General features: G+C 34.7%; 1 protein-coding gene across 2 annotated transcripts in view; it reads right to left on the bottom strand.

Annotated features, from left to right (window-relative positions):
* The window catches only part of CSMD3 (CUB and Sushi multiple domains 3), a 1079985-nt gene that overhangs the window by 615781 nt on the left and 436269 nt on the right, over window positions 1–27935 (bottom strand). For both annotated transcript variants that reach the window (XM_030875636.2, XM_030875634.2), the window contains one exon: window positions 19919–20043. In XM_030875636.2, the coding sequence (XP_030731496.1) occupies window positions 19919–20043 (125 nt within the window). The remainder of the gene's footprint in view (window positions 1–19918; window positions 20044–27935) is intronic.

Consider the following 27935-nt stretch of genomic DNA (forward strand, 5'->3'; position numbering starts at 1 on the left):
ATTGAATGTGATGAAATATGAAAGAATACACATTCTTTTCAAGTGCACATGGAATATTTTCCAAGATAGGTCACATGCTAGGCCACAAAAAAGCTTCAACAAATTTAAAAATATTAAAATCATATCAAGCATTTTTTTCAACCACTTCTGTATGAGACAAATCAGCTGGAAGAAATAAAATTGCAAAAATCACAAACACATGGGGCTAAACAATATGCTACTAAACAAAAATGGGTCACTGAAGAAATCAAAGAGGAAGTAAAAAAAAGTACCTGGAGAGAAGTGAAAATGGAAACACAATGATCCAAAATTTATGGGATGCAGCAAAAGCAGTTCTAAGAAGGAAGATTATAGTGATACAAGCCTATCTCAGGAAATAAGAAAAATCTCAAATAAATGATCTAACCTTACATCTAAAGGAACTAGAAAAAGAAGAACAAATAAAACCCAAAGTTAGTAGAAGAAAAGAAATAATAAAGATCAGAGCATTTAGAGAAGACTCTAACAAAGCAATCTAGAGATTTAATGCAATCTCTATCAAAATATCCATAATATTTTTCATAGAGGAAGAACAAATAAGCCTAAAATTCATCTGGAACAACAAAAGATCCCAAATTGCCAAAGCAATCTTGATAAAAAAGAACAAAACTGGAGGTAGCATCCTCCCAGACAATACTACAAAGCTACAGTAATCAAAACAGCATGGTACTAGCACAAAAACAGATACACATATCAATGGAACAGAATAGGTAACCCAGAAATAAACCCACACACCTATGGTCAATTAATCTACAACAAAGGAAGCAAGAATATACAATGGAGAAAAGACAGTCTCTTCAACAAGTGATGTTGGGGAAAAAAATGGACAGCTACATACAAAAGAATCAAACTAGACTACTTTCTCACACCATATCAAAAAACAAATTCAAAATGGATTAAAGACTTCAATGTAAGACCAGAGAAAATCTGAGAAGAAAACATAGGCAGTAAGCTCTTTAACAACAGTCTTTAGCGATATCTGTTTGGATATGTCCCCTTAGGCAAGGAAGACGAAAGCAAAAAATAAACAAATGGGACTACATCAACTAAAAAACTTTTGCACAGCAAAGGAAACTACCAACAGAAGAAGATCACAACCTACGGAATGAGAGAAAATGTTTTCAGATTATATATCTGATAAGATATTAATATTAAAAATATATAAAGAACTCATACAACTTAACATTAAAAAATCAGACAATCTGATTAAAAAATGTACAGAGGCCAGAAATAAACCCATACACCTATAGTAAATTAATCTGTGACAAAGGAGGCAAGAACATACAATGGACAAAGACAGTCTCTTCAACAAGTGGTACTGGGAAGACTGGACAGCCACATGTTAAACAATGAGATTAGAACATTCCCTCACACCATATACAAAAATAAACTCAAAATGTTTTAAACACCCAAATGTAACACCTGAAACCATAAAACTCATAGAAGAGCACAAGGTGGAACACTCTTTGACACAAATCATAGCAGTATTTCGTGGATATGTCTCCTAAGACAAAATAAAGAAAAGCAAAAATAAACAAATGGGACCTAATTAAACTTAAATACTTTTGCACAGCAAAGGAAACCACTGACAAAATGAAAAGAAAACCTACAGAATAGAAGAAAATATTTGCAAACGATGTAACCAACAAGGGGTTAATATACAAAATATACAAATAGCTCATATAACTCAATATCAAAACCAAACAACTCAATCAAAAAAATGGGCAGAAGACCTGAACAGATACTTCTCCAAAGAAGATATACAGATGGCTAACAGGCAAATAACAAATGTTGGTGAGGATGTGGAGAAAAGGGAACCCTTGTACACTGTTGGTGGTAATGTAAATTGGTGCAGCCACTATGGAAAACAGTATGGAGATTCCTCAAATAGAACTACCATAAGTGGATCCAGCAATCCCACTCCTGGGTATATATTCAGAAAAAACAAAAAACACTAATTCAAAATAATACATGCAACCCAATGTTTATAACAGCACTATTTACAACAGCCAAGACATGGAAGTAACCCAAGTGCCCATCAACAGATGACTGCATTAAAAAGAAATGCACACATACACACACAATGAAATGTTACTCAGCCATAAAATGAATGAAATACTGCGATGTGCAGCATCATGAATGGACCTAGAGGATATTATGCTTAGTGAAATAAGTCAGACAGAGAAAGATAAACACAAAACAATATCAATTGTATGTAGAATCTAAAAAATAATACAGCTGAATGTATATGCAAAACAGAAACAGACCCACAGATATATAAAAAAAACTTGTGGTTACCAAAGAGGAGAGGGAAGGGAGGGGGAACTAATTAGGGGTATGTGATTAACAGATACAAACTACTATATATAAAATAGATAAGCAGTGAGGACATACTGTAAAGCACAGGGAATTATACCCATTATATTGTAATAACCTATCATGGAGTATAATCTACAAAAATACTGAATCACCATGCTGTACACCTGAAACTAACATATAATATTGTAAATCAACTATACTTCAATTAAAAAAAAATGCCCAGAGGATCTTAATAGACATTTTTCGAAGAAGACATAGAGATGGCCAACAAATGCATGAAGATGCTCAAACATCACTGGTCATTAGGGAAATGCATAACAAAACAACAAGGTGATACCTCCTCACACCTCTCAGAATGCTTATCATCTAAAAGACAGCAAATAACAAGCATTGACAAGGATGTAAAGAAAACGAGACCTATGTGCACTGTTCGTGGGATTGTAAATTGGTGCAGCCACTATGGAATTCAATATGAATGTTTCTCAAAATATTAAAAACAGTATCGCCATATAATCCAGCAATTTCACCTCTGAGAATTTTCCTGAAGAAAACGAAAACACCAAAAAAGAACCAAAAGATATGTGGACTCCAACATTCACTGTAACATTGCTTACAATTGCAAGATATAAAAGTAACCTAAGTGCCCATTGATAGATGAATGGATAAAGAAAATGTGGTATGTAGATATATATTGGAATATTACTCAGCCATAAAAAATGAAATATTGCCATCTGAGACATGTCTGGATCTGAACGCTGTTATGCTTTGTGAAATAAGTCAGACAGAGAAAGACAAATACCACAGGATCTCACTTATTTGTGAAATCTAAAAATAAAACAAACAAAACAAAATGAAAACAGATATAGATACACAGGAGAATCGAGAGGTCACTAGAAGGGAAGGGGTTAGGGAAGAGGGTGAAATAGGTGAAGAGAATTAAGTGATATAAACTTCCAGTTATATAATAAATTAGTCACAGGGATATAATATATAGCATAAGGGATATAGTCAATAATATTGTAACAACTTTGTATTGGAACAGATGGTTACTAGAATTATAATTATGATCATTTCATAATAAATGCAAATGTTACATCATTATGTAGTATACCTGAAACTAACATAATATTGTACATCAACTATATTTAAATTAAAAAATTAACAATTAAAACCAAAACAATTAATTTAAAAAAAGTCACCGAGAGTAAATATTAAGCATTCTCAGCACCCCCCCACACGAGTTAATTATGTGAATTAATGGATGTGTTAACTATTTTGATCTTAATAATCATTCCACATGTATATCAAATCATGACACTACTTTAAATATATACAATTATGTTTGTTAATTATTTCTCAATAAATTTGGAAAAAAGAAGATACCAGCGCCCCCCCAAGAAAGAGTAACTGCAAATATTTGATACAAAAACTATAAAAATTTGGCTCTGCAACCAAATTGCTTAGTAAAAAATATTGAGTTTGACAATATATTTGCATATGTGCAAATTTTATTTACCCTTTTAGTGCTCTACCCAAAATATATATCCAACATTTCTTGCCTTAAACTGTGTAGTTGTTTTAGTTCTGGCTGTAACCACATTTGAATTCCTTTCCTGGTTGTTTTCTTTTTCTCCCAAAAGGAGAAGGAGCAGATTTTTGAAGTTTAAAGATGGATGGATTGGTTCTTAGCTCAAGATATGTCCCCATCGCTCTGTGTTGCAGAATCTTTGACTTTCAAGCAATTCCTATCCTGGGAAATGGGCTCAACTCTTCAATATCACAGTATAAATCCATTGTGCTAATCCCCACAGATGATGGCAAACATCAGTAACAAAAACCCTGTCATGAGGATTTATTACATACCACATATTATATGAGGAACTTTACCTCTTTTATAGCATTTAATAATTTAAAACAAACTACAGCAACTATGAGATAAATATTACTTTTGAGAACTATAGCTCAGAAAGTGGACTCAGAGCCTGATGACATGGATTCAAATTCTGACTCTATTGTTTACTATCAATTTGGTTACAGTGAATCGTTGAATCTCTCTGTGCCTCATTTTCCTCATTTTTAAGAGGGAAAAAATAATATAGTATCTCATAGGTTTGTTGAGAGGATGAAAAGAATTGAGATACTTAAAGGTTTTCTAACATACAGTAAGCTCTATATTAGTGTTAGTTACTCTATTATTATTACTATTTGAATTTTACAAAGAATGTAGGTGAGATTAGATAATTTAAATTACTCACCCAAATTTATTTGAATCACAGCAGCTAGATGCCAAAGTCTAATTTCTTTTCTAGTATGCTATAAATACTAGTTGTAACTTGGCCAATTTTGGTTTATTTTTAAGGTAAAATTATAATAGAATACTATTGAGAAAATATATTCAGATCAGCCACCGTAGCTCTTTTTATTTGCACACATGAACATATTTTAATAGAAACACTATTATACCATTACTTATGCACATTTATAATATGTCATTTTTTCATGTTTGAATACATGAAAATATTTCTTATTCATATATATGCCATTTATACCAATACTTAGACACACTTTTTTAATCTCTTGATCCTTGAAGACTAAAGCTTATAAATATGCAATGCGTAATTCTTTCCACATTTTCAGCGTATTATTTTTATGGTATGGATAGTGCATTTAATAAAATTTTAAAGATCATGAGGCTTGCAAAGGATGGACAGTTGATTACCTAATAAACTGATAAAATTCTTTACGTAGAAAGATAGCCTACGTGATCCAAGAACTCAGGATTGTCATGAATTTCCTACAGCATGCAGACCATCACCAAAAAAGAAAACAGCAGTAATAAAATCACATTTATTTACTTCATAAATCAATTCAAACAGTTTCTGTTCTACCTGGTAATATAATCCTGTTCGTCAGTGAAAAATATGTTCATAATGCACTCCTGGGTGGGAAGCTGTGTGACATTTTCACCTCTATTTTAAGTTACAGTAAATTATCTCAGCAACTACTATTTCCCCCTCTGTGCATATATAACCATAGAACAGAAAAAATCCAAACCAAACAAAACAACAAGAATAAAAACATAAAACTGAAGCCAAGCCAAACCAAATAAAAACAAAACTATGAATCTTGTGAAGAATTTGACCTCAATGTCTATTCACTAGAAACATATCAGTGATTTCACCATTCCCTAGAGATTAGCATAAACAGTGCCCATGAGGGTTAGAGAAATAATCAGTATTCCCTTTGGAATTGGGGCCATACACAGAGCCAGGGAGGAATGAAACAGAGGTGTTTGCTATCCTTGAGCTTCCTGTTAGGTTATTCTCTAGAGATATAAATTTCTGAATATTGCTCAAGTATGATAATCTAATTATATGACCCCTCAAGCCAAAAGTCAAGTAGGGATTGATTGGGACTACCTGATATAGGCTGAAAGTGCCAAAAGGGGGCCCACAAAATTACATTTTAGAATATGTTTTCCAGAAACTATGCCTCACACAAGGGCTTAGTATGAGGCACGTGTGAGAGGTTTAACTGGTAATATGGTCCCAGGGAGCGGAAACGAGAAATACGACAGAAATAAGAAGCCAAGACAAGGACATACTATTAGGCTACCAATATGAATAAATGGTATTTGAAACTTCTGATAAAACTTGTAAAACGCCTCTCACAACAGCAGAGGAAACTGGAGAAGAAAGAGGGATGCACTTATTCATTTGATCGCATATTCCTTCTAGGTCAAGATTGACTCATAAAGCATTAGCTTCTCTACAGTTTCTGGAAGCATCTGTGTAAAGGTCAAGCTAGATCACAGACCCATGTGTCAGAGAGGCCACAGGTTAGGAAGAAAGATGCAGAAGGAGAGGCCTGATCCTGTTCACCTGCACAAATTTTAAGTGTCACCAAGGCAGTAACTGGAATAAGAGATAAAAAGGATTTATAGAGTGTACAGAGGTTTTGGACACATTTCCTCCCTCGTTAAAATCATAATATTAAGATAACCAATTAACAAAAATTAATTTTACTGACTATTTTTAGAAAGTCAAATCGTTTAGGAAATGGCTTGTTTTAAAACTGAAAGCATATCTCTAGTTGGCATTATTGTATTGTCTAATGGGAAAAGAGAAGGTTAAATGCCTCTGGGTTTCTCTCCAAAACTTTCCTCTCTGTGCCCCTACATTTTTCACATTTTCCTTCTAATTCTTATAATTGAAATGCCAGGAAAATCCCCTGCTCTATTTCTGTCCCAAATGATAGATTTACAGAAAGCAATGAGATCCCATCATTACCCTGCTGATATTCAGCTGTGCCATTCACTTCCTTTGGATTCAGATGGAGCTGAGCCTCTATGCTCCCTTCAGCAGCCAAGTCCAGAATAGAGATGAGCTGGCATACTTCCAAATCATTAAAGACAGAGAGATCTGGCTGGTATGCTTGAGAAACACCAAGGGAAATGAAAAGAGGCAGTTTGGGCTTTCTCAAATGAGGTGACTCACACAGACCTGCCTAGTGTTTGTCAATTTCTATATCTCAATCCGCCCAATCATTCCCAGGCAGCACCTATGAAAATGAATGCCTTTTGTCTTCTCTCATTTAACTTGAATCTTCAATGAGTCAATGTTTGCCCAGGAAATCTTCAAACTGACTTATGAGCAGGTGAACATAACTTGTGTGTTGGTTATGTTGGTCCTGTGAAAAAAACCTTGAAATTCCTCAAAAGAAAAAAAGACGTATATCTAAAGTATTAATTATAAAGTCTCTATCAACTCCTTTTTAAAGAAGTAATTTAAACTAAAATATCCAAGTGAGCTGTGATCTTACTGACTCTACCCCCTCACTTCCCACCTCTAGAGAGTCTTGTAAGAGGATATATTTAAAGACAGGTCCTCAGAACCGAAATCCTTATAAATGGCCTCGAGTGTTTCCCATGTAAGACTGCTATCTTCTGATATGCCATGCCACGCCACCAGATCATCACTGCTGAGAAAACGGAGAAGAAATTTGCCTTCAGGATGTATTTATAAGTGTATAATATATGTGAAATGAGTATAGTTTTTAAAAACACACAAAAAAAGCAACTGTCGATTTATAAATGCACAATTTTTAGTGTCATAGAAGTATACTACAGTCAGTTTTGTCACTAATGATTTATTTCCCATTAAAGTTCATGTGAGAAATAAAACATCAATGACATTCTTCCCATCAAAAAGAAAAAAAATGCATCGTGACAATAGCATTTTACCATGTGTTTAAGTTGCCATTATCTAAGATAGATGACAGTTCTTTCAATGATTTTAGAGGCGATGATCTCTTTGCTACAAGCCTCTGGCACAGAGAGTAAAAAAAAAAAACTTGCAATAAGAAAAGCTATTTTAGAAACATGAGGTAACGTTACTTTTTTCTCCACTCTGTAATAGACATAGTTTCATCACGATGCCAGAAAAAATGTCAAGTTAAATTCTTTTTTGTTAAATGATTTCACATTGTAGGATACTCAGGATTAAACCCACAATACTGCAGGAGGCTCCTGAAATCAAGATGGTACCCGATTTCCTCAAATACCTGGAATTTCTACATATTAACTTTTTGAAATCTACATCCTCTTCAAACTTTTGTTGTTTTCCATTTTTAAAAAAAGCATATAATAAAGAATGAAAAATTCAGTTTCATTATTATGTGATCTTCACAGATGCTCAATAAGTATTTGCTGAAAGGTAATACCTGAGTTATATATCTTGTTTTCCCATCTAATGTCTTATTTAATAGGTATGCTTATTTTGGGAGGAGGGCGGTGGAAAGAAGGAGTTAGAAAAGATATAGTATAAAAGAAGCACTCAGTTAATGCATTGCTGCTCAGGATTTCCAAGAACTAAGGATGCTACATTATCTTATTATTTATAAGAAGAGTCATTTAATTTAAATTATTGCTGTTAAGAGCACATACACATATATATGCATGTATGCATGTGTGTGTATACATTTACATATACACATATCATGGCCTTTAACATCCACAATATTCCAAAAAGGAGAACAGGAAAAGTATGATTTTCCCATTTTTACCTCAGGGAACTTGGTTCCAAAACCACACAAGAGACCTCCTTGGACTTCTAACTTCCGATCCAATAGTCCATCCTTTACTCTTTCTACTCAAAGTGTGATCTGCAGAGCAGCAGCATCAACATCACCTAGAAGCCTGTTTGGAACGCAGGTTGCAGGCTCTAGGCCAGACTTATTGAGTCACAGTCTGCCTTTATTAAGCTCCTCAAGTGATTACTCTGAATATCAAAGCCTGAGAAGCACTTCCTTCTGCCACAGAGCCTCCTTCACACAAAGCCACCCATCAATTAATTAAGATATTGATGGGAAACATTCTTTACCACATTTTATATCTAGTGATATAAAATCTCACTAGATTTTATCATCTGAGAGAAGGAATACTATAACAGGATGATGTTTCTTGGTGATATCTCTAGCAGTGTGGCCATTATTCAAATGCTATGAAGCTTATACAGAGAAGATTCTCCTTTTCCAGGTATCAGGTTCAGTTTAGGCTGAGTGTACTCTGTTTAGCGTGGTTCTGTTCTCTTTCCAACTGAAGCAAAAACTAAAAGGACTAAGTGCATCCAGTCAAAGTAAATAGGGTTTCAAGACTACTAAAATTCTGCTATTATGCCTCAAAATTGATGTATGCACAACTATATGAAATGGGTTTAATTATTTCTGTTTTACCCATCAGGAGGCTTATAATTTGTCTGTGGTCCTATAGATGGCGGGTGGAGTGGGAAATCAAATCTATTTCCATCTGATGCCACAGTCCGTCCTCTTAACCAAAAGGCTACCCGAACTTCTAAAATTAAGGTGAGCCATTGCTCACATGTATGTGTGTGTGTGTGTGTGTGTGTGTGTGTGTGTGTTACTGCTTTGGGGAAATGTGGGGAGACGAGGTTATGTACACTCCAAAAGTCTTATGATCTTTATCCATGTAGTACTTCGATGTTTATTAAATATGAATTGATAGTATATGCTTTTTTTTGGGTTCGCGGGCCTCTCACTGTTGTGGCCTCTCCCATTGCAGAGCACAGGCTCCGGACACGCAGGCTCAGCAGCCATGGCTTACGGGCCCAGCCGCTCCACGGCATGTGGGATCTTCCCGGACCGGGGCACGAACCCGTGTCCCCTGCATCGGCAGGCGGACTCTCAACCACTGCGCCACCAGGAAAGCCCAGTATATGCATTTTTATTTCCTCTTGTCAATTATTAATATTTGAAATCCATTTCTCTGTATATATTTTTCCCATTAATTTTATAGTATTTATATTATTAAGTATCCCCCTCCTTTACCATGATTCATTTGAATATATTATTTTATCTTGGTGTAGTTGAGTGAGTATAGTCACAGGCTAGGAATGTTTTCAAATATTTGCTGATAGGTAAAAATATAATTACTGTTATGGACATATAAAAGAAAAGGAGGTTTTATTACTTCAGTACTGCATATTTCGATAACTCTAGAGAAGATGATGGGATCCTAATAAGACACTGAATGTTAATTAGTTTCATTTTCTCATTCTGTAAAATAGGGGTGATTATGCCTTGCTGATAATGATTTTATTGCAACATCAAAAGAATGAATAATTTTAGTGTCACTCTATAGAAAAAAAACAGTTTTTTTGTTCTTTTACCAAGTAGACACTGAAAACTTAATTTATATATTATGAGAAAGTGCATTATGGAAATATCAATAACCTAACGTCAGCACTTTTGTACTTGTTGTTTGCACTCCTTGGGCTACTGTTTCCTCAAATAACATATATTTTTTCTCCCTCAATTCAGGACACTTAAACAGCAACTCAGAGAGGACTTCTCTGACCATTGCATGCAAAACAATAGGCTATAATTCTCTCAGTTTTTCTTCATAGTTATCTGTCCTGCAATTATTCTCTATATCTGTATTTGTTATTGTGGGTCTCCTGCCCTAGAATATGAGTTCTACAAGAATAGGAACTTTGGTTGCTTTATTAACCATTCTATCTTCAGAGCCCAGAATAGTGGCTTGCAAATAGCAGATTCATAGTAAATGTTTGTTGAATAAATGAATGAGTGAAGCAAGTCTATGTACAGCCATAGGCAAGGAATTAATAATAATGACACTACTACTACTACTTGTATCAGCTAATGTTCTTAACTATTTACATGCTTGTATCAGCAAATTCTCACAACAACCTGTGGGAGTAGATATCATTATCCCCATTTTCCAGATGAAGAAATTAAAGTTTAGACTAGACTAGATTAAGTCATTGATTGTCAACCTTGGTTGTACATTAGATTTATCTGGTAACCCTTTAAAAATACTGGTACTTAGGTTTCAACTTCAGAGTTCTGATTTAAGTGCAATCTCCACACTAAAGCAATTAAATTAAAATCTCTAGGAGTAGGTGCAGGAAATCGTATTTGTTTTAAAGTTCCCATGTGACTCGAAAGCATAGCCATCATTGAGAACCCTTCATTGGCTTCAATAAATTAAATAAATTTCCCCAGGTCACATGGTTAGGAAGTGGTGGAATAGAGAGTCAAACCCAGTTTCTCTGACTTCTACCCAATGCTTCTTCTATATTTTACACATCTACTAAGGTAGAATGTATGGTATTTTAGCACCTTGCCACCTGCAATATTGCTAACTGTGACTTTGAGACAATATGGTTATATATCTATAATAGAACAATTTTAAAGACTGTGATGTTCTTACAATTAGTTTAGTTGCCTTAAGTGAAAAGAACAAACAAACAAAAAAACAGAACGCACTTCTTGCTCCCTATTCCTCTGCACTGTAGAGGTGGCTTTATGGAGTAACATACAGAGAGAGAATCTCTATACCCTTTGAATACAGATGAAAGACCAGGCCCTTAAAACTGTTCCTTTAAAGACGATAACAGTGTTAAAAAGAACAGAAATGTGTTACAAAAGCACTTTGCTATAACTTGATAAAACCAAATATGGAAGACCTCCAGTACTGGATACATTACATTTCAAGCCAAGTCTGAAAACTTAAAAAAAACAGGAAAAAAAATGAGATAGGGTCTCCATAATACAAAATTGGGAGCGATTAAAAAAAAAAAAAGAAACATGATTTCAAAAGATTTTACCTATGTTTTTAAGTTCCAAGAGATCATGACATCTCCAAGTGTGACAATGCTTTTAAATATGATAGCCTCAACAGTGAGAGATTTGTTTTGTGTGAGCATGGCTTTTAGCCAGATTTATAGATCTAGATAGCACCAGAGCACTGCATTACATAGTGATAAATAACACAGGCTCTGAAGTGAGGAAAACTGGGGTTTGAAATTCAGTCCTTCTACTTTTTAGCTGTAAGGTTAAGCACTGTAAACCTCTCTGAGACTCATCTGTTTTCTCATCAATCAAGTGGGAATTAAATTTACCACCATCATAACAGATTATTATGAGGATAAAGGAGCTAGTACAGAGAGAAATATTAGTGTAGCACCTGATTCATATTAAATATTCAATATTTGCTTGCTATTATTAGAATCATCACATGTGGTATTTTCTAGAATTAAAAAGGATTTGGATGCATTGGATGAATTCAAGTAGAATAGAAATAGAAGGTTCTCACATATATCTGCGGAGACATACCCCCATATGCCTAAATGGAATCTTTTATTTGCTAACTATTCACATATTTTTCTAATAATTTTTGAGATAGGTAAGATGTGTGGAATGTATTTCTGAACAATTGTTGGAAGGACACCATAGAAATACAAACTTTCTAATTGTTTAGGTAGTTTTAAATTTTAAATGATACACATAAATGCCTCACTATTCATATCCATCAAATAACATGAAATGTAATTTTATCATTCAAATATGCTCATTGTTAGAGCCCAGTAAAATTTATTTGCTTATCAAAATTATATAATATATGTCAAAGTACTGTTTTTTAGAAAAAAAATGACCATCAAGACAAAGGAATGTATGATAAATATCTATATTTAGACCATCCGTCTATCTTCTTCACCATATGTCACTCTATTAATTGCTAATATCATCCTTATTATGCATCATCTCATCTGTAACATTATTCCATGAAAGTAAGAAGGCATCAATAACAACTACAGGAAAACACCTGCTATATGTGTTTCTGGTTGATAAATTTCAGCAGGCTCTTTCTGGTTTGCTCTTGAGCAAAATTTCCTAATTGCCTTTGCACAACAGGAAGTCTTCTACCAGGGCAACTTCCTCTGATTACTGTCAGCACACTACTATCTTCTTAAACTGTTTATTTTAATTAATTAAATCTCCCTACAATATTTATTCAAAATGTTTATTTAGCAACTATTATGTGCACAATAATATGGGCATAATGGTCACTGGGCTAAACATTGTGAAGAAGAATAAAATATGAGTAGGAACTTATAACATCTGTAAAAAGAACTTTGAAAACTATAAGAATAAATAAATACTGTTTAATGAGGGTCACAGCTCTTAGTTTAGCCAGCAATTATCTATCATATAAACTGTATACTCATTTTTTACTTTGTATATGAAGAAAAGAATTGAGCTTCATTATGATCCTTCTATTTAATTAAAGGCAATATATAAACAGACCACATTGGTAACTGTCTTCTTGGCAACAGCCAAAATAGATCTATTGAAAATTCAAGCATTTTACAAGTGTTGATTATTTTGTTCTTTCTGAGGTGGTTTTGGTTGAAGGGGCAAGTCTACTGCCCATGAAATGATTAGGAACCACTATCAAAAAGAACAGATTTAAATGCTAGATTGTGTGGTAAAGACAGTAAATGTGAAATAATGTTAAAGAAGTGGGGGTAAAGGATCATTGAAATAGAAAAGAATTTTTTGAGGAGACGAAAGTTGAATAAGACTTTGAAAAGTGGGCAGAATATGGTTAATAGGTATGTTTTCATTTAGGATAAGTCAGACGTATACAAAAATCAGGGCTGTGATTCTGTTCAGTACTGAGATGCTGGTATATACGTTTGGTAAGAGTTAAAGAAACAACTGGGTGGAGATAAGTCATGAATGATTTTGGCAATCAGATGAGTTAACAATTATTAGCAGCAGCACCACAACTAGCAGCACCTCTATCCATATAAATGCTTGTGTTTCAGCCCATATACTAAGTGCTTTTATATGGATTACCTCATTCCATCCTCATACAAATCCTTAACTCCCTGTGAAGTAGGCACTGATAAATAATAACACTCCTTTTACAAGAAATCTGATAATTATAAAGACGGCAGATTACTTGAGTAGAAGATCAGGAATTTAAACTGGCATAGTCTGATACCTGAATTCATATTCTTGTCTATTTCATTTCACTGGTTTACAGTATGAAATTAAGAAACAACATGGGGCCTTTGAACATTCTTCAGGTATAATAAAAGTGAGATTTTGATGGGAGTAGAATGTCAGCAATATGTATGATAAACTGTAGTCCAAATGAAGAGAAATGAGACAGATGCAGTACTGGAACTACAGAATGGTGACAGTGGTAGTGGCGGTTTAGCAGTACTCCCAGAGACACTTCAAAGGAGGAATGACATAACTAAATAGATTCCTGGACCCAATTCCAACGTGTCTTGTGGGGGGTCTGGAGCTTCCCCCACAACACCAAGCAATTCTTGGTGTTGGACACCAGGCTGGTGTCCTACAAGTCAACTCAATTCTGACACCCTCTACCTACCTGGAGGTAGCATCAGATTCCACAGGTTAGGATTCAGTCTATAGGACTGCCCCCAACCCCCGTCCCCCTCCACTTTAGATGCCAATCTGAAGCCAGGTTGTTGTCTATGCTACTGACCAATCGGTTACAAACTGGAGGTTCCCACAACCTTCTCCTTGGACTTCAGATGCCAGTCGCAAGACCATGTTTGTTACTTGTACTTCTGATTGGCTATAAATCAGAGATTCCAAAGACCATCCCCTTTTGGGGATTAATTTGCTAGAGCAGCCCACAGAACTCAGAGAAACATTTTACTTACTAGATTACTAATTTATTATAAAAAGATATAACTCAGGAACAGCTAGACAGAAGAAATGCACAAGGCAAGGCATGGGGAGAGGGCTTGGAACTTTCATACCCTCTCCAGGCACACTATTCTCCTCAAATCTACAAGTGTTCACCAACTCAGAAGTTCTCTGAACCCTATCCTTTTGGGGTTTTATGGAGGCTTCACTACATATGCATGATTAACTAAATCACTGGTTATAGATAATTGATTTAATCTTCAGCCCCTCTCTTTTCCTCAGAGGTCAGGAGGTGGGGCTGAAAGCTCCTCTGTTGAAATAGAAAATAATCTCCAAGTTCTGTCTGTATGTTACTTCCTCCATCTCAATGCCTGACCATCTCCAAACATGGAAATAATCTTCCTCATCTGAATTTTGCAGAGGATTGTACCTCTCTTGTAAACAAAACAGTCTACTATGTATTACCTAGTTTTGTATTTATACCTTGTAAATCAATACAAAATAATAAAAACCATTACATACTATGGATCTCATGTAGTGTTAATCCAGCATACCTACTAACATTTATTAATGCTTGTGGAATCCAAAATAAGTGAATCAGTATGTTAGTAAGTGAATAAACAAATAACTGGATGACTGATGATGACCCCACTTTCCAATAGTTTTGCTTTTCTTTGGCCTTCTTTTCTAAGATTGTTTTTTTTTTTTTTTTTGATGTGTACTATTTTCAAAGTCTTTATTGAATTTGTTACAATATTGCTTCTGTTTTATGTTTTGGTTTTTCAGCCACCAGACATGTGGGATCTTAGCTCCCCCAACCAGGGATTGAACCCACACCCCTTGCACTGGAAGGCAAAGTCTTAACCACTGGACCGCCAGGGAAGTCTCTGGCCTTCTTTTCTAATCTTGCCTTAATCACCTATTCCATTACTCCCATGAATGGTTCATGCCATTGTGCCTTAACAGACAAACACATTCGTTTCTTGGGGCTAAATAAATACTGACTGAAAATTAGTCAAAAAAAATTCTGTCCAATCTATCAAGATTCACTTTCTTAAAAGTTTCCTAGTTAACAAATTATCAATTCTCAAATAAATGCTATTTCTTTGAACAACATGAATGTCTGAAACTTTCTATATACGATTCATGTGCATAAAACTGCTTATTTGCATAAGCTCTAGCTTTGGGATTATCTATTGCATTTCCAACAAAGGAATAATTGTATCTGTAATGGTAAACTGTCAAATATCTCATATACATAACCCATTTAGGGAACAAAAATTATTGTCTGAGTTTGTGTAAAATCCATTAATATTAATTTCTGAATTGCTCTTTTTCTTTTAATTCATAATTTGCTGTTTGTGTGAACTTTCAGTCCCTTAAAAATCACCATTTCTTGATTGCTCAACCATGCAATACATAGACAGCAGCTATATTAATGACTTCTCAAAGGTGCAGTTCACTGATACTGCTACTTATGCTGCTGTCTAGAAAAAAGCATATTTATTCTGTCCAAACACCCATAAGACATGAAAACTATTCTTTGTTCAGACTGACAGTGGATAGTCACTTTAAAACTTCAATTACAATTTCAGCATGTCCCCTCCATTACTGTTTCCAACACCACAGCCAGTAATTTCTACTAGCAAATTTCTTTTATAAACCATACACACATGTGCCCTGCATGCAATGAGCAAATAAATTTGTGTATAAATGATTAATATCTGCAGAGATAAGATAAAATAATAACAATATATGAATCTTGAACATTAAAATTTCATACCTCCCAACTAATGACTGATGACTGTTGAATGAAATATATATGTATATCTCTCTCTCTATATATGTATATGTTTACATATACATATTTCAATCATCTATCTTAGAATCAAAGAAAATAATCATACAGTAATATTCAACAAATATTTCTTGAGATTTGTCAACACAGCTGTTCTTTGTGCTACAGGGTTTATGAAAAATAACAAAATAACATAACATTAGTTTTGCCTTTGAACAATTTACAATCATAATAAATATGATTCATTCTTTTTATTGAAATGAGAGTCTTGAATGAAAAAAGATGGTTTACAGCCTCAATCTCATTTTATGTAAACCTTAAATTCCATGATCTGGCTATAATTTCTCTTTTTATATGAGACTTTGTTTCTGCATTAACATTAATCTCCTTTTCTAGACTCTATCCTCTATTTTCCTATTCTCTCTTGCCATAAAAAATGCACACATATAATTTATGTAAAACTGAAGCAGGATATGTGGATGCCACCATTTTGAAGCCATGATTTTCAATTTTGTCCCTTATATCTATAATTTGTCTTGAGTGGAGGATATCATAAGAAATCAACTTTAAACAGTTTACTGTTCTATCATTGCCCGGACATTGATGAGAGTAACTCCCACAATACTTATTACTCAGTGTCCACTTTATAAAAAACAATGCAAGATATTTCATATCTTAAAGCCAGGAAAAAGTTTGCTTTTGTTGTGTCATTGTCATATTTCATAGACAACGGTTTTCGTGTAAACTTATGTTTTTTAAATTTGTTAGGCAGCTGTCATATTTAACATGTAAGCCATTCTTAAAAGTTTTTTACTTAAAACTTAAAGGCTTTTGCACAACAAAGGAAAACATAAACAAAACAAAAAGACAACCTACAGAATGGGAGAAAATATTTGTAAACGATGCAACTGACAAGGGATTAATCTCCAAAATATACAAACAGCTCATACAGCTCAATATCAAAAAAACAAACAACCCAATCAAAAAATGGGCAGAACTAAATAGACATTTCTCCAAAGAAGACATACAGATGGCCAACAGGCACATGAAAAGAAGCTCAACATCACTAATTATTAGAGAAATGCAAATCAAAACTACAATGAGGTATCACCTCACACCAGTCAGAATGGAAAAAGGAACCCTCCTACACTGTTGGTGGGGATGTAAACTGGTGCAGCCACTGTGGAGAACAGTATGGCATTTCCTTAAAAAATTAAAAATAGAGTTGTCATATGAACCTGCAATTCCACTCCTGGGACTATATCAGGAGAAAAACATAATTTGAAAAGATACATGCATCCCAATGTTCAGAGCAGCACTATTTACAATAGCCAAGACGTGGAAGCAACTTAAGTGTCTATCGACAGATGAATGGATAAAGAAGATGATATACAATGGAATATTACTCAGCCATAAAACGAATGAAATAACGCCATTTGCAGTAACATGGATGAACCTAGAGATTATCATACTAAGTGAAGTAAATCAGATGAAGACAAATATCATATGATATCACTTATATGTGGAATCTAAAAAAAGGATACAAATGAACTTATTTACAAAACAGACTCACAGACATAGAAAGCAAACTTATGGTTACCAAAAGGGGAGAGGGAGAGAGAGATAAATTAGGAGTTTGGGATTAAAATATACATACTACTATATATAAGACAGATAACCAACAAGGACCTACTGTATTGAACAGGGATCTATACTCAATATCTTGTTAACAACAAATAATAGAAGATAATGTAAAAACTAATATATATTTATATGCATAACTGAATCACTTTACAACTGAAAGTAACACAACATTGTAAATCAGCTATATTTCAATAAAATTTTTTTTTAAGTTTTTTACCAACTTATACATAAGCTTTTGTTTAGGATCATGTAACTGTTTTACCTTATTTTCTCATTATCCCTATTTCACTGTTTTTTTTTTTTAATGCTATTGCACTATATGGCATTTTGTAAACCTTTTTTTCTTCAATTGTGACTATGAATTTTATTTTATATTTTTAACATCTTTATTGGAGTATAACTACTTTACAATTTTGTGTTAGTTTCTGCTGTACAACAAAGTGAATAAGCTATATGTATACATATATCCCCATATGCCCTCCTTCTTGAGCCTCTCTCCCACCCTCTAGGGTCATCACAAAGCATCGAGGTGATCTCCCTGTTCAATGCAGCAGCTTCCCACTAGCCATCCATTTTACATTTGGTAGTGTATATATGTCAATGCTACTCTCTCACTTCGTCCCAGCTTCCCCTTCCCCTACTGTGTCCTCAAGTCCATTCTCTACATCTTCATCTTTATTCCTGCCCTGCCACTTAGGTTCATCAGTACCATTTTCTGTAAGCCCTTGATAATGAGAAAGGTAATGAATAAACATCTACCTGTGACATGAAAGTTTTACTTGAACCTGAGAGAAAAATCTAGGCTCTCTGTTCTTCTTACTCTGGGTTGCCATTGTCAAGTGAGTGGAATATACCTATTTGCTTCCATTTTATTATTTTCTATTCCTTCTTTAATGCTCTGAAATCTTGCTTCTCTCCCCAAACTATGAATAGTCTTTCTTAAGGGCTTTGTCATTTTACAGACATTTGAGCTTGGGTGAGTGACTGGATCTCTCTGTGTCTTACAATACTCATTTCTAAAATGGAGATAATAATGCCTCCATTGGTTTGTTTTGAGGATTTAAATGAGTCAAAGTATATGTAGTGGTTAGCACAGTGCCTGACACATAGTAAGTGCCTAAAAAAATTAAGCCTATGATGAAATCTCCTATACAATTCCATTTTCAGTTTTTTTATACTTATTAACAGGGTAACGTTTTTCTAGTCTCATATAGAGTTGAATATCAACTTTGACTCTTTCTTGTCACTTTCTCCTTCCATATCCAACTAGTTGTCAAATACTTTGTCTTTTTCCCTTTATGACAGCTCTCAAATCTATCCCTTCTCTATTCACCAGAATCTGCCTGAGAGGACTATACAGAGTGTGGCAACTCAGTGAAAATATTCCCTGAGGGAGATGAAGAGTTAATGGAATTTTGAGTACTAAGACACTGAAATATGCAGAGATGTCATTACTAAAAATAACAACAACAACAGCAACAAACAAGCAACAGAGAGCCAGTAAGCCAGAATGAGGTGTTAATTTTCAAATATAGCTAAATAAAGTTTAGGATGAAGAGGCCTCATTTAATTTATATGAAAATATTTAATTTGTAGGAAGGTGGTGGAAGTAAATCTTATCTGCAATTACTGGTAATATGAAAAGCCAGAGCACTCATTGATTTGTCTTAGTTTAAATTAACTAATTATAGAACAAGTGCTCTACCTCCACTGCCACCAACATCACTACTATTGGACACATAAGCAATTCAAATGGCAAATCATACAAGTGGAGGTGCAATTATGGTTTAAAAAATTTATATCCACATCAATGACTATACATGGTAATTCATGATTTTAAAAAAAGGCCAACAAAGTTACCACTGCCTTGTATTACATATTTTAAGATTCCAATTTGTTGCTATATGATTATTAGATTGGGAACTCCTTGAGAATCTGACACAGTGGTTTGCATATTATAGATTTTCAATAAATATTCTTAAATACATGAGCTAAATGTTTCCTGAATTACAGGTCAAAGATTCAACTGAAATTTATACTCAGTGGAATGAAGTTCAAACTATTAAAATGTGTTAAGAGAGCATTTTTATTTTAAAGACTGTTCTTTACCTTTACATACAGGCCTGTGATCACTCCAAGCAGCAAAGACTTCAGCTATCCGTTGACAGGTGATGCTCTTAGCACCCTGTAGGACATAATCTTCATCACAAGAGAACTGCACAGTTGATCCAAGGCTAAAATTGAGCAAAGGATTAAAAAACAGTATTAGAAGAATATAACATAATGGTTAGGCTCCGGTTCTACTGGCAATATCCCATAGTTCAAAAATGTTCCATAGTGACAAAAAAGATTGTTCTTTTAAAAAACCAAAATATGAAAATATGACTTGTACAAATATATAATAAAAATCACAAACAAGAATCTACTATAAATCAATAACATGCAGGTATTCGTAGGAATTTCAAAAAGCTCTCATCAAGTTTAATTATCTTGTTACTAGTTGTAGAAGCCAAGGTTAAATAATTGACTAAATTTCCCATCTTAAGTAAGTGGTAAATGTGAAGCAAAAAGTGGACTTTCTGACTTGAATCCCAGTGCTTGGGTTCATACCACATTATAGTACTTCTCTAGCAGGTATTTATATGTGTATTTACTTGGACACGTATATGTCCATCCACAGACACACATATACAGTTAGGGCTGCAAAACTGTGCTGATTGTTTTTTAGATAAAATTCACCCACCATTTCTTATTCCTGATCTTAGAGGAAATGCTTTCAGTTTTTCACCATTGAGACCATTTGGCTGTGGGTTTGTCATATATGGCCATTACTATGTTGAGGTATATTCCCTCTATGCCCACTTTCTGAAGAGTTTTTAACATAAATCGGTGCTGAATTTTGTCAAAAGCTTTTTCTGCATCTATTGAGATGATCATATGGTTTTTTATTCTTCAATTTGTTGATGTGGTGTATCACACTGATTTGCAGATACTGAAAATTCCTTGCATCCCTGGGATAAATCCCACTTAATTGTGGAATGTGATCCTTTTAACGTATGGTTGGATTCAGACTGTTAGCATTGGGTTGGCCAAAAAGTTCATTCAGGTTTTTCTGTAACCCTTATGGAAAAACCTGAACGAACTTTTTGGCCAACCCAATATTTTGTTGATTATTTTTTGTGTATATGTTCATCAGTGATACTGGCCTATAATTTTCTTTTTTGTGGTGTCTTTGTCTGGTTTTGGTATCAGGGTGATGATGGTCTCAGAATCAATTTGGGAGCATTCCTTCTTCTGCAATTTTTTGGAAGAGTTTCAGAAGGGTAAGTGTTAACTCTTCTCTAAATGTTTGATAGAATTGGCCTGTGAAGCCGTCTGGTTCTGGACTTATGTTTGTTGAGAGTTTTTAAATCACAGTTTCAATTTCGGTACTTGTGATTAGTCTGTTCATACTTTCCATTTCTTCCTTGCTCAGTCTTGGGGGATTGTACCTCTTCAAGAATTTGTCCATTTCTTCCAGGTTGTCAATTTTATTGGCATATAGTTGCTTGTAGTAGTCTCTTATGATCCTTTGTATTTCTGTGGTATCATTTTAACCTTTCCTTTTCATTTCTAATCTTATTGATTTGAGCCCCCTCCCTTTTTTCTTGATGACGCTGGCTCTTTATCAATTTTGTTTATATTCTCAAAGAACCAGCCTTTAGTTTCATTAATCTTTCTATTGTTTTCTTCCTTTCTATTTCATTTATTTCTGCTTTGATCTTTATGATTTCTTTCCTTCTACTAACTTTGGGTTTTGTTTTTCTTCTTTCTCTAGTTGCTTTAAGTGTGAGGTTAGGTTGTTTATTTGTTTTTGTTGTTTCCTGAGGTAAGATTGTATTGCTATAAACTTCCCTCTTAGAACTCCATAGGCTTTGGATCATTGTGCTTTCATTTTCATTTGTCTTTAGGTATTTTTTGCTTTCCTCTTCATTTCTTCAGTGTTCCATTGGTTGTTCAGTAGCATATTGTTTAGCATCCATGTGCTTGTGATGTTTTACAGTTGTTGTTTTTTTTTTTTCCTGTAGTTGCTTTCTAATTTCATAACATTGTGGTGGAAAAGATGCTTGATATGATTTCAGTTTTCTTAAATTTACCAAGGCTCACTTTATGGTCCAGCATGTGATCAATCCTGGAGAATGTTCCACGTGCACTTGAGAAGAATGTGTATTCTGCTTCTTTTGGATGGAATGCTCTATAAATATCAATTAAGTCCATCTAGTCTAATGTGTCATTTAAGACCTGTATTTCCTTATTGATCTTCTGTCTGAATGACCTGTCCATTGATGAAAGTGGGTTGTTAAAGTCCCCCACTATTATTGTGTTACTGTCAATTTCTCCTTTTATGGCTGTTAGTACTTGCCTTATATGTTGGGTTGCTCCTATGTTGGGTGCATATATATTTACAATTATTATATCTTCTTCTTGGATTGATCCCTTGATCATTATGTGTCCTTCTTTGTCTCATAACAGTCTTTATTTTAAAGTCTATTTTGTCTGATATGAGAATTGCTACTCCAGCTTTCTTTCCATTGCATGAAATACCTTTTTCCATCCCCTCATGATCAGTCTGTATGTGTCCCTAGATCTGAAGTGGGTCTCTTGTAGAAAGCATATATACAGGTCTTGTTTTTGTATCCATTCAGCCTGTCTATGTCTTTTGGTTGGAGCATTTAATTCATTTAAAGTAATTATCAATATGTATATTCCTATTGCCATTTTCTTAACTGTTTTGGATTTGTTTTTGTAGGTCTTTTTTCTTCCCTTCCTCTTTTGTTCTCTTCTCTTGTGATTTTATGACTAACTTTATTGTTGTGTTTGGATTTTCTTTTCTTTCTTGTATGTGTATCTATTGTAGATTTTTGGTTTGCAGTTACCCTGAGGTTTTGATATAGCAGTCTGTATATAAATAATAGTGCTTTAAGATGCTGGCCTTTTAACTTCAAATGCATTTCCAATATCCTGAATTTGTGCTCCCCTCTTCTCCCAATTGCTGGCTTTGATATGTTTGTGTGCAGATGATTTCCTACCTTTAATTTACGTTTGCCTTTACCAGTGAGCTATTCCATTTGTAATTTTCTTGTTTCTAGTACTGGCCTTTTCTTTTGCACTTAGAGAAGTTCCTTTAGCATTTGTTGCAAAGCTGGTCTGGTTGTGCTGAATTCTTTTAGTTTTTGCTTATCTGTAAAGCTTTTGATTTCTCCGTTGAATGTGAATTACAGCCTTGCTGGGTAGAGTATTCTTGGTTGTAGGTTCTTCCCCTTCATAACTTTAAATATATTGTGTCACTCCCTTTTGGCCTACAGAGTTTCTGCTGAGAAATCAGCTGACAACATTATGGGAGTTCCCTTGTATGTCATTTGTTGCTTTTCCCTTGTTGCTTATTAATATTTTTTCTTTCTCTTTAATTTTTGTCAGTTTGATGACTATGTTTTTCGGTGTGTTCCTCCTTGGGTTTATCCTGCCTGGGATTCTCTGGCCTTCCTGAACTTGGTTGGCTGCTTCCTTTCCCACGTTAAGGAAATTTTCAGCTATTATTTCTTCAAATATTTTCTCAGGTCCTTTCTCTCTTTTCCTTCTGGGACCCCTATAATGCAAATGTTGTTCATTTAATGTTGTCCCAAAGGTCTCTTAGACTGTCTTCATTTCTTTTGATTATTTTTTCTTTATTCTTTTCTGTGGCATTGATTTCCACCATTCTGTCTCCCAGCTCATTTATCCTTTCTTCTGCCTCAGTTACTCTATTGATTCCTTCTAGTGTATCTTTCAATTCAGTTATTATATTGTTTATCTCTGTTTGTTTGTTCTTTAGTTCTTCTAGGTCTTTATTAAACATTTCTTGCATCTTCTCAATCTGTGCCTCCACTCTTTTCTGAGATCTTGGATGATCTTCACTATCATTACTCTAAATTCTTTTTCCAGTAGATTACCTATTTCCACTTCACTTAGCTGTTCTTCTGGGGTTTTAACTTGTTCCTTCATCTGGGACATATTCCTCTGCCACCTCATTTTTTCTAACTTTCTGTGATTGCAGTTTCCATTTCACAGGCTGCGGGATTGTAATTCTTTTTTCTGCTGTCTGCCCTCTGGTGAATAAGCCTGTCTAAGAGGCTTGTGTTGGCTTTCTGGTGGGAGGGTCTGCTTCCTGCCCACTGGTGGGTGGAGCTAGGTCTTGTCCTTCTCGTGGGCAGGGCCTTGTTCAGGAAGAATTTAAGCAGCCTGTCTGCTGATGGGTGGCGCTGTGTTCCCACCCTGTTGGTTGTTTGGCCTGAGGTGTCCCAGCACTGGAGCCTACAGGCTATTGGGTGGGGCTAGGTCTTGGGGAGGAAATGGTGGCCTCCAGGAGGGCTCACACCAATGATTATTCAACAGAACTGCTGCTGCCCGTGTCTTTGTCCCCACAGTGAGCCACAGCTGCCCCCTGACTCCACAGGGGACCCTCCAATACTAGTCTGGCCCAGTCTCTTATGAAGTCACTGTTTATTTCCCTGGGTCCTGGTGTACACAGGACCTTGTGCGCACCTTCCAAAAGTGGAGTTTCTATTTCCCCCAATCCTGTGAAATTCCTGCAATGAAACCCTTCTGGCCTTCGAAGAGAAATTCTCTGGGGGCTCCTCCTCCCATTATCAAACCCCCAGGCTGGGAAGCCTGACGTGGGGCTCAGGACTTTCACTCCTGTGGGAGAACTTCTGTGGTATAATTATTTTCCAGTTTGTGGGCCTCCCACCCAGCGGGTATGGGATTTGATTTTATTACAATTGTGCCCTTCCTACTGTCTCATTTTGGCTTCTCTTTTTCTTTAGATGTAGGGTATCTTTTTTGGTAGGTTCCAGCGTTTTTTGTTTTTTTTTTGTCTATGGTTGTTCAGCAGTTATTTGTGATTTTGCTTTTGTAAGAAGAGGTGATCTCACATCCTTCACTCAACCATATTGCTGGCAAATTAGGAGAGATTCTTAAATATATATTTTTATTATAACTTTTTTCAAAATATTATCATTTAATAATATATAGAATAAAATACATGAAACAATCTCATTTTTTATAGATCTGAAATTACTATTAGTATACACAAAGTATTCCCACATTACACAAGCAGAAATACTTTCTTTATCCATATTTTATTCATCAAAAATTATGTCCTAAATGGAATGTTTTCATACATTTCTAAATATGTATATTTTAAACTTTATTTCAATGAAATACTATAATGATTTAAATGATTTGTAGCCTCAAACTATTCCTTGTATCACTTTTTCTTTTTAATATTTTTACTGTAACATTGGAATAACAGCTTGATTTTCCCCTCCAGTAATGAGGAAACAATGAGGATAAAGCAGACAAAGTATAGATAAAGTGCTAAGCTCCTCAGTAAGTATGTACAGTGTAAGGACTAAGGTTTGTTATTTGTGTTTTCTTTTAAGATTGCCTACCCATGTCAACCATTTTCACAACTCATATTTCCTAAATGTCCTATCAGCTTAGATAAACATACTTGGAATAACTTTCAAAAATCTAGGCTTACTATTTCTTCTATATATTTATGCAACTTAAAATAGACTTTTTAAAATTAGAGCTAGTTTTAATATGATGATATTGTCCTGTGCAATCTGGACCCCACACAACAATAGAGTATTTATGCTTTCACTGCTCTTTGTTTTCAGACATAGGTAATATGTCTTTTATGGAACTCTGTCAAAGAGGCCAGAAACAACTTTCCACAGAGACAATGATAGTAATGATAAGTCTTAATTGTACTGGTCTTGAAACGTAACACCAGAGGAAGGCTGCAGTGCAAGTTTACTCGAATTCAAATAAGCAAGCTTTCCTTAAGCATCTAAACTTTTTTTGACTTGGTGATGAAAAATGTAATAAGCCAATAGCTGCCTTCAAAAAACAGAATAAATTCCAGTATTGTGGTAAGAGAAGCATACAGTGAATATCATTCAAGCCATATGAGCCAAGAGAGCATGGATACAAATTATGGGAAACCAAGGAAGAAGAAAGTCCATTTGAAGAATGGATAGGATTCTTATAGTCAAACATATTCTAGGAAGAGAGAAAAGCATGTGCTAAATTACTGAGCTGATAAAGTGTAGAGGCATTTGGAAGAACAGTTTGCCTTAAGCAAATGGTTAGTTTCAGGAAATAGTAGTTTGTGGGTTTTTTTAATGTTTCTTTCTAAAAATATGCATCACACAACTAAAATGATTTATTTTCTGAAGAGGCACATTTAGCAGTCTGTAACACAATATGGTAGAAATAGAAATATAATGTCAGAAAGTTAGGTTTGGCCTGTATTAAGGAGAAATTTAAATGCTAGAATGCAAATGTATAAGTGAGGGGGGAAGAGCACCAAATTGCAAGCCATAAGCTCTATGTTCAAGGCATGCTTTTATTACTGCTAAGTGTGCAAACACCTGGCATACAGGTTTACTTATTAGCAAAATAGTGATATTGACACATACAATGTTTTAATTAGTAACAAAATAATGACATGAAAGTTCTTTTAAGTTAATGTATACTATATGTATGTGTGTGATAACTGATATAATTTCTTAATTCAATGAGCCATGGGAGATACAAGTTTATGATCCAGGGGTAATGTCTCAGTAGCTATATAATAATAACCTTTATCTGAAAGCCAAGTGTAATACATCTTGCAGTAGAATAAGAGACCATTACAATTGCACTGGTGAGAAGTTTTAAGTGTATAAAGTAGGATGGAGGCAATATGAATTGAAAATAATTAACAAGATTGAAGAAGCAGGATTTGGAGAAAGAGTGAAGATTTTAAAATCTGAATTCACTGGGGAAATCATAAGAAAATAAAAAAAAGAAAGAAAAAGCTTTACTTTATCCTGGGTACTTCACTATGCAATTTTATGACTGTTAGATAATCTAGTCCTTCACTAAAACAGTACAATTTGGTATTACTCTTTCCATTTTTATTGAAAAAGAAACAGAACTTTGGGGAGAATAAAAAGCTTCTCTAAGTCTAATAAAAGAGTGGCGGCATCTAAAATTAAGTCCAACTGATTCCAAATTCCATGCTCTCTCACTCGTAATGATGTATATGTGTTGTGGAGAAAAGACCAGTTCAATTGTTTTAAGTTAACATAATAAATATCTATATCTCAGAAGAATGAAAATAATGAAGACCTGAGAGAAACATGGAAAGTCATGATTACTGAATCCTTCAGAAGTAATGCTATTCTTTTTTTTTTTTTTTTTTTTTTTTTGCGGTACGCGGGCCTTTCACTGTTGTGGCCTCTCCCGCTGCGGAGCACAGGCTCTGGACGCACAGACTCCACGGCATATGGGATCTTCCCAGACCGGGGCACAAACCCGTGTCCCCTGCATCGGCAGGCGGACTCTCAACCACTGCGCCACTAGGGAAGTCCATGTAATGCTATTCTTAAAGCTGAATATATAGTAGAAGAGGGGAGTTTTGAAGATGGAACACTGAGGAATGTTTATTTTTTAGGGAATGGGAGGAGAAAGTGAATTCCTCAAGAGTGAAAAATGGGTGGTCAGAGAGTAAACTCACAGAAACCAAGATATTTTTTGGTCATTTAAAGACCCCCAAAAGAGATTACAATGGTGACAGAAGGATCAAGGGAAATGAGCAGTGAGAAAATTAACTTAATTTAGGGATAGAAAAGTCATTAGTAATTTAAGAGATGATGCAAAAAGTCAGATTACAAAATATTAGGAAATTATTAGCTGTGTGGTGAGGAAGGAAGTGCCACATGTGTAGGCTATTCTTCAGAAGATATTTTGTGGGAAGAGATAGAATACCTTTGAAGTTTCTATTAATGATGTCTTTGCAATTATCAAAGTTAGATATATAAATAAGCATACTACCATATTTACAAATCTTATGCTAGGAGAACGGGTGAAGATGGGTCCACATTTAAAAGTGTGATAGATTTACATCATGATAGTCAGACTTTCCTCATTATAGTCATGTTTTAATATTACCAGGTGAGAAGCATATTCCCTGCTCTTTCAATCCTAAGATATACCAGTGTTTTAATAATCCAAATGAAAACCCAAATTTTGGATCCAACATTATTCTTTGCTCTCA

This window comes from Globicephala melas, chromosome 17, assembly GCF_963455315.2.
Source record: "Globicephala melas chromosome 17, mGloMel1.2, whole genome shotgun sequence".
Classification (NCBI taxonomy): domain Eukaryota; kingdom Metazoa; phylum Chordata; class Mammalia; order Artiodactyla; family Delphinidae; genus Globicephala; species Globicephala melas.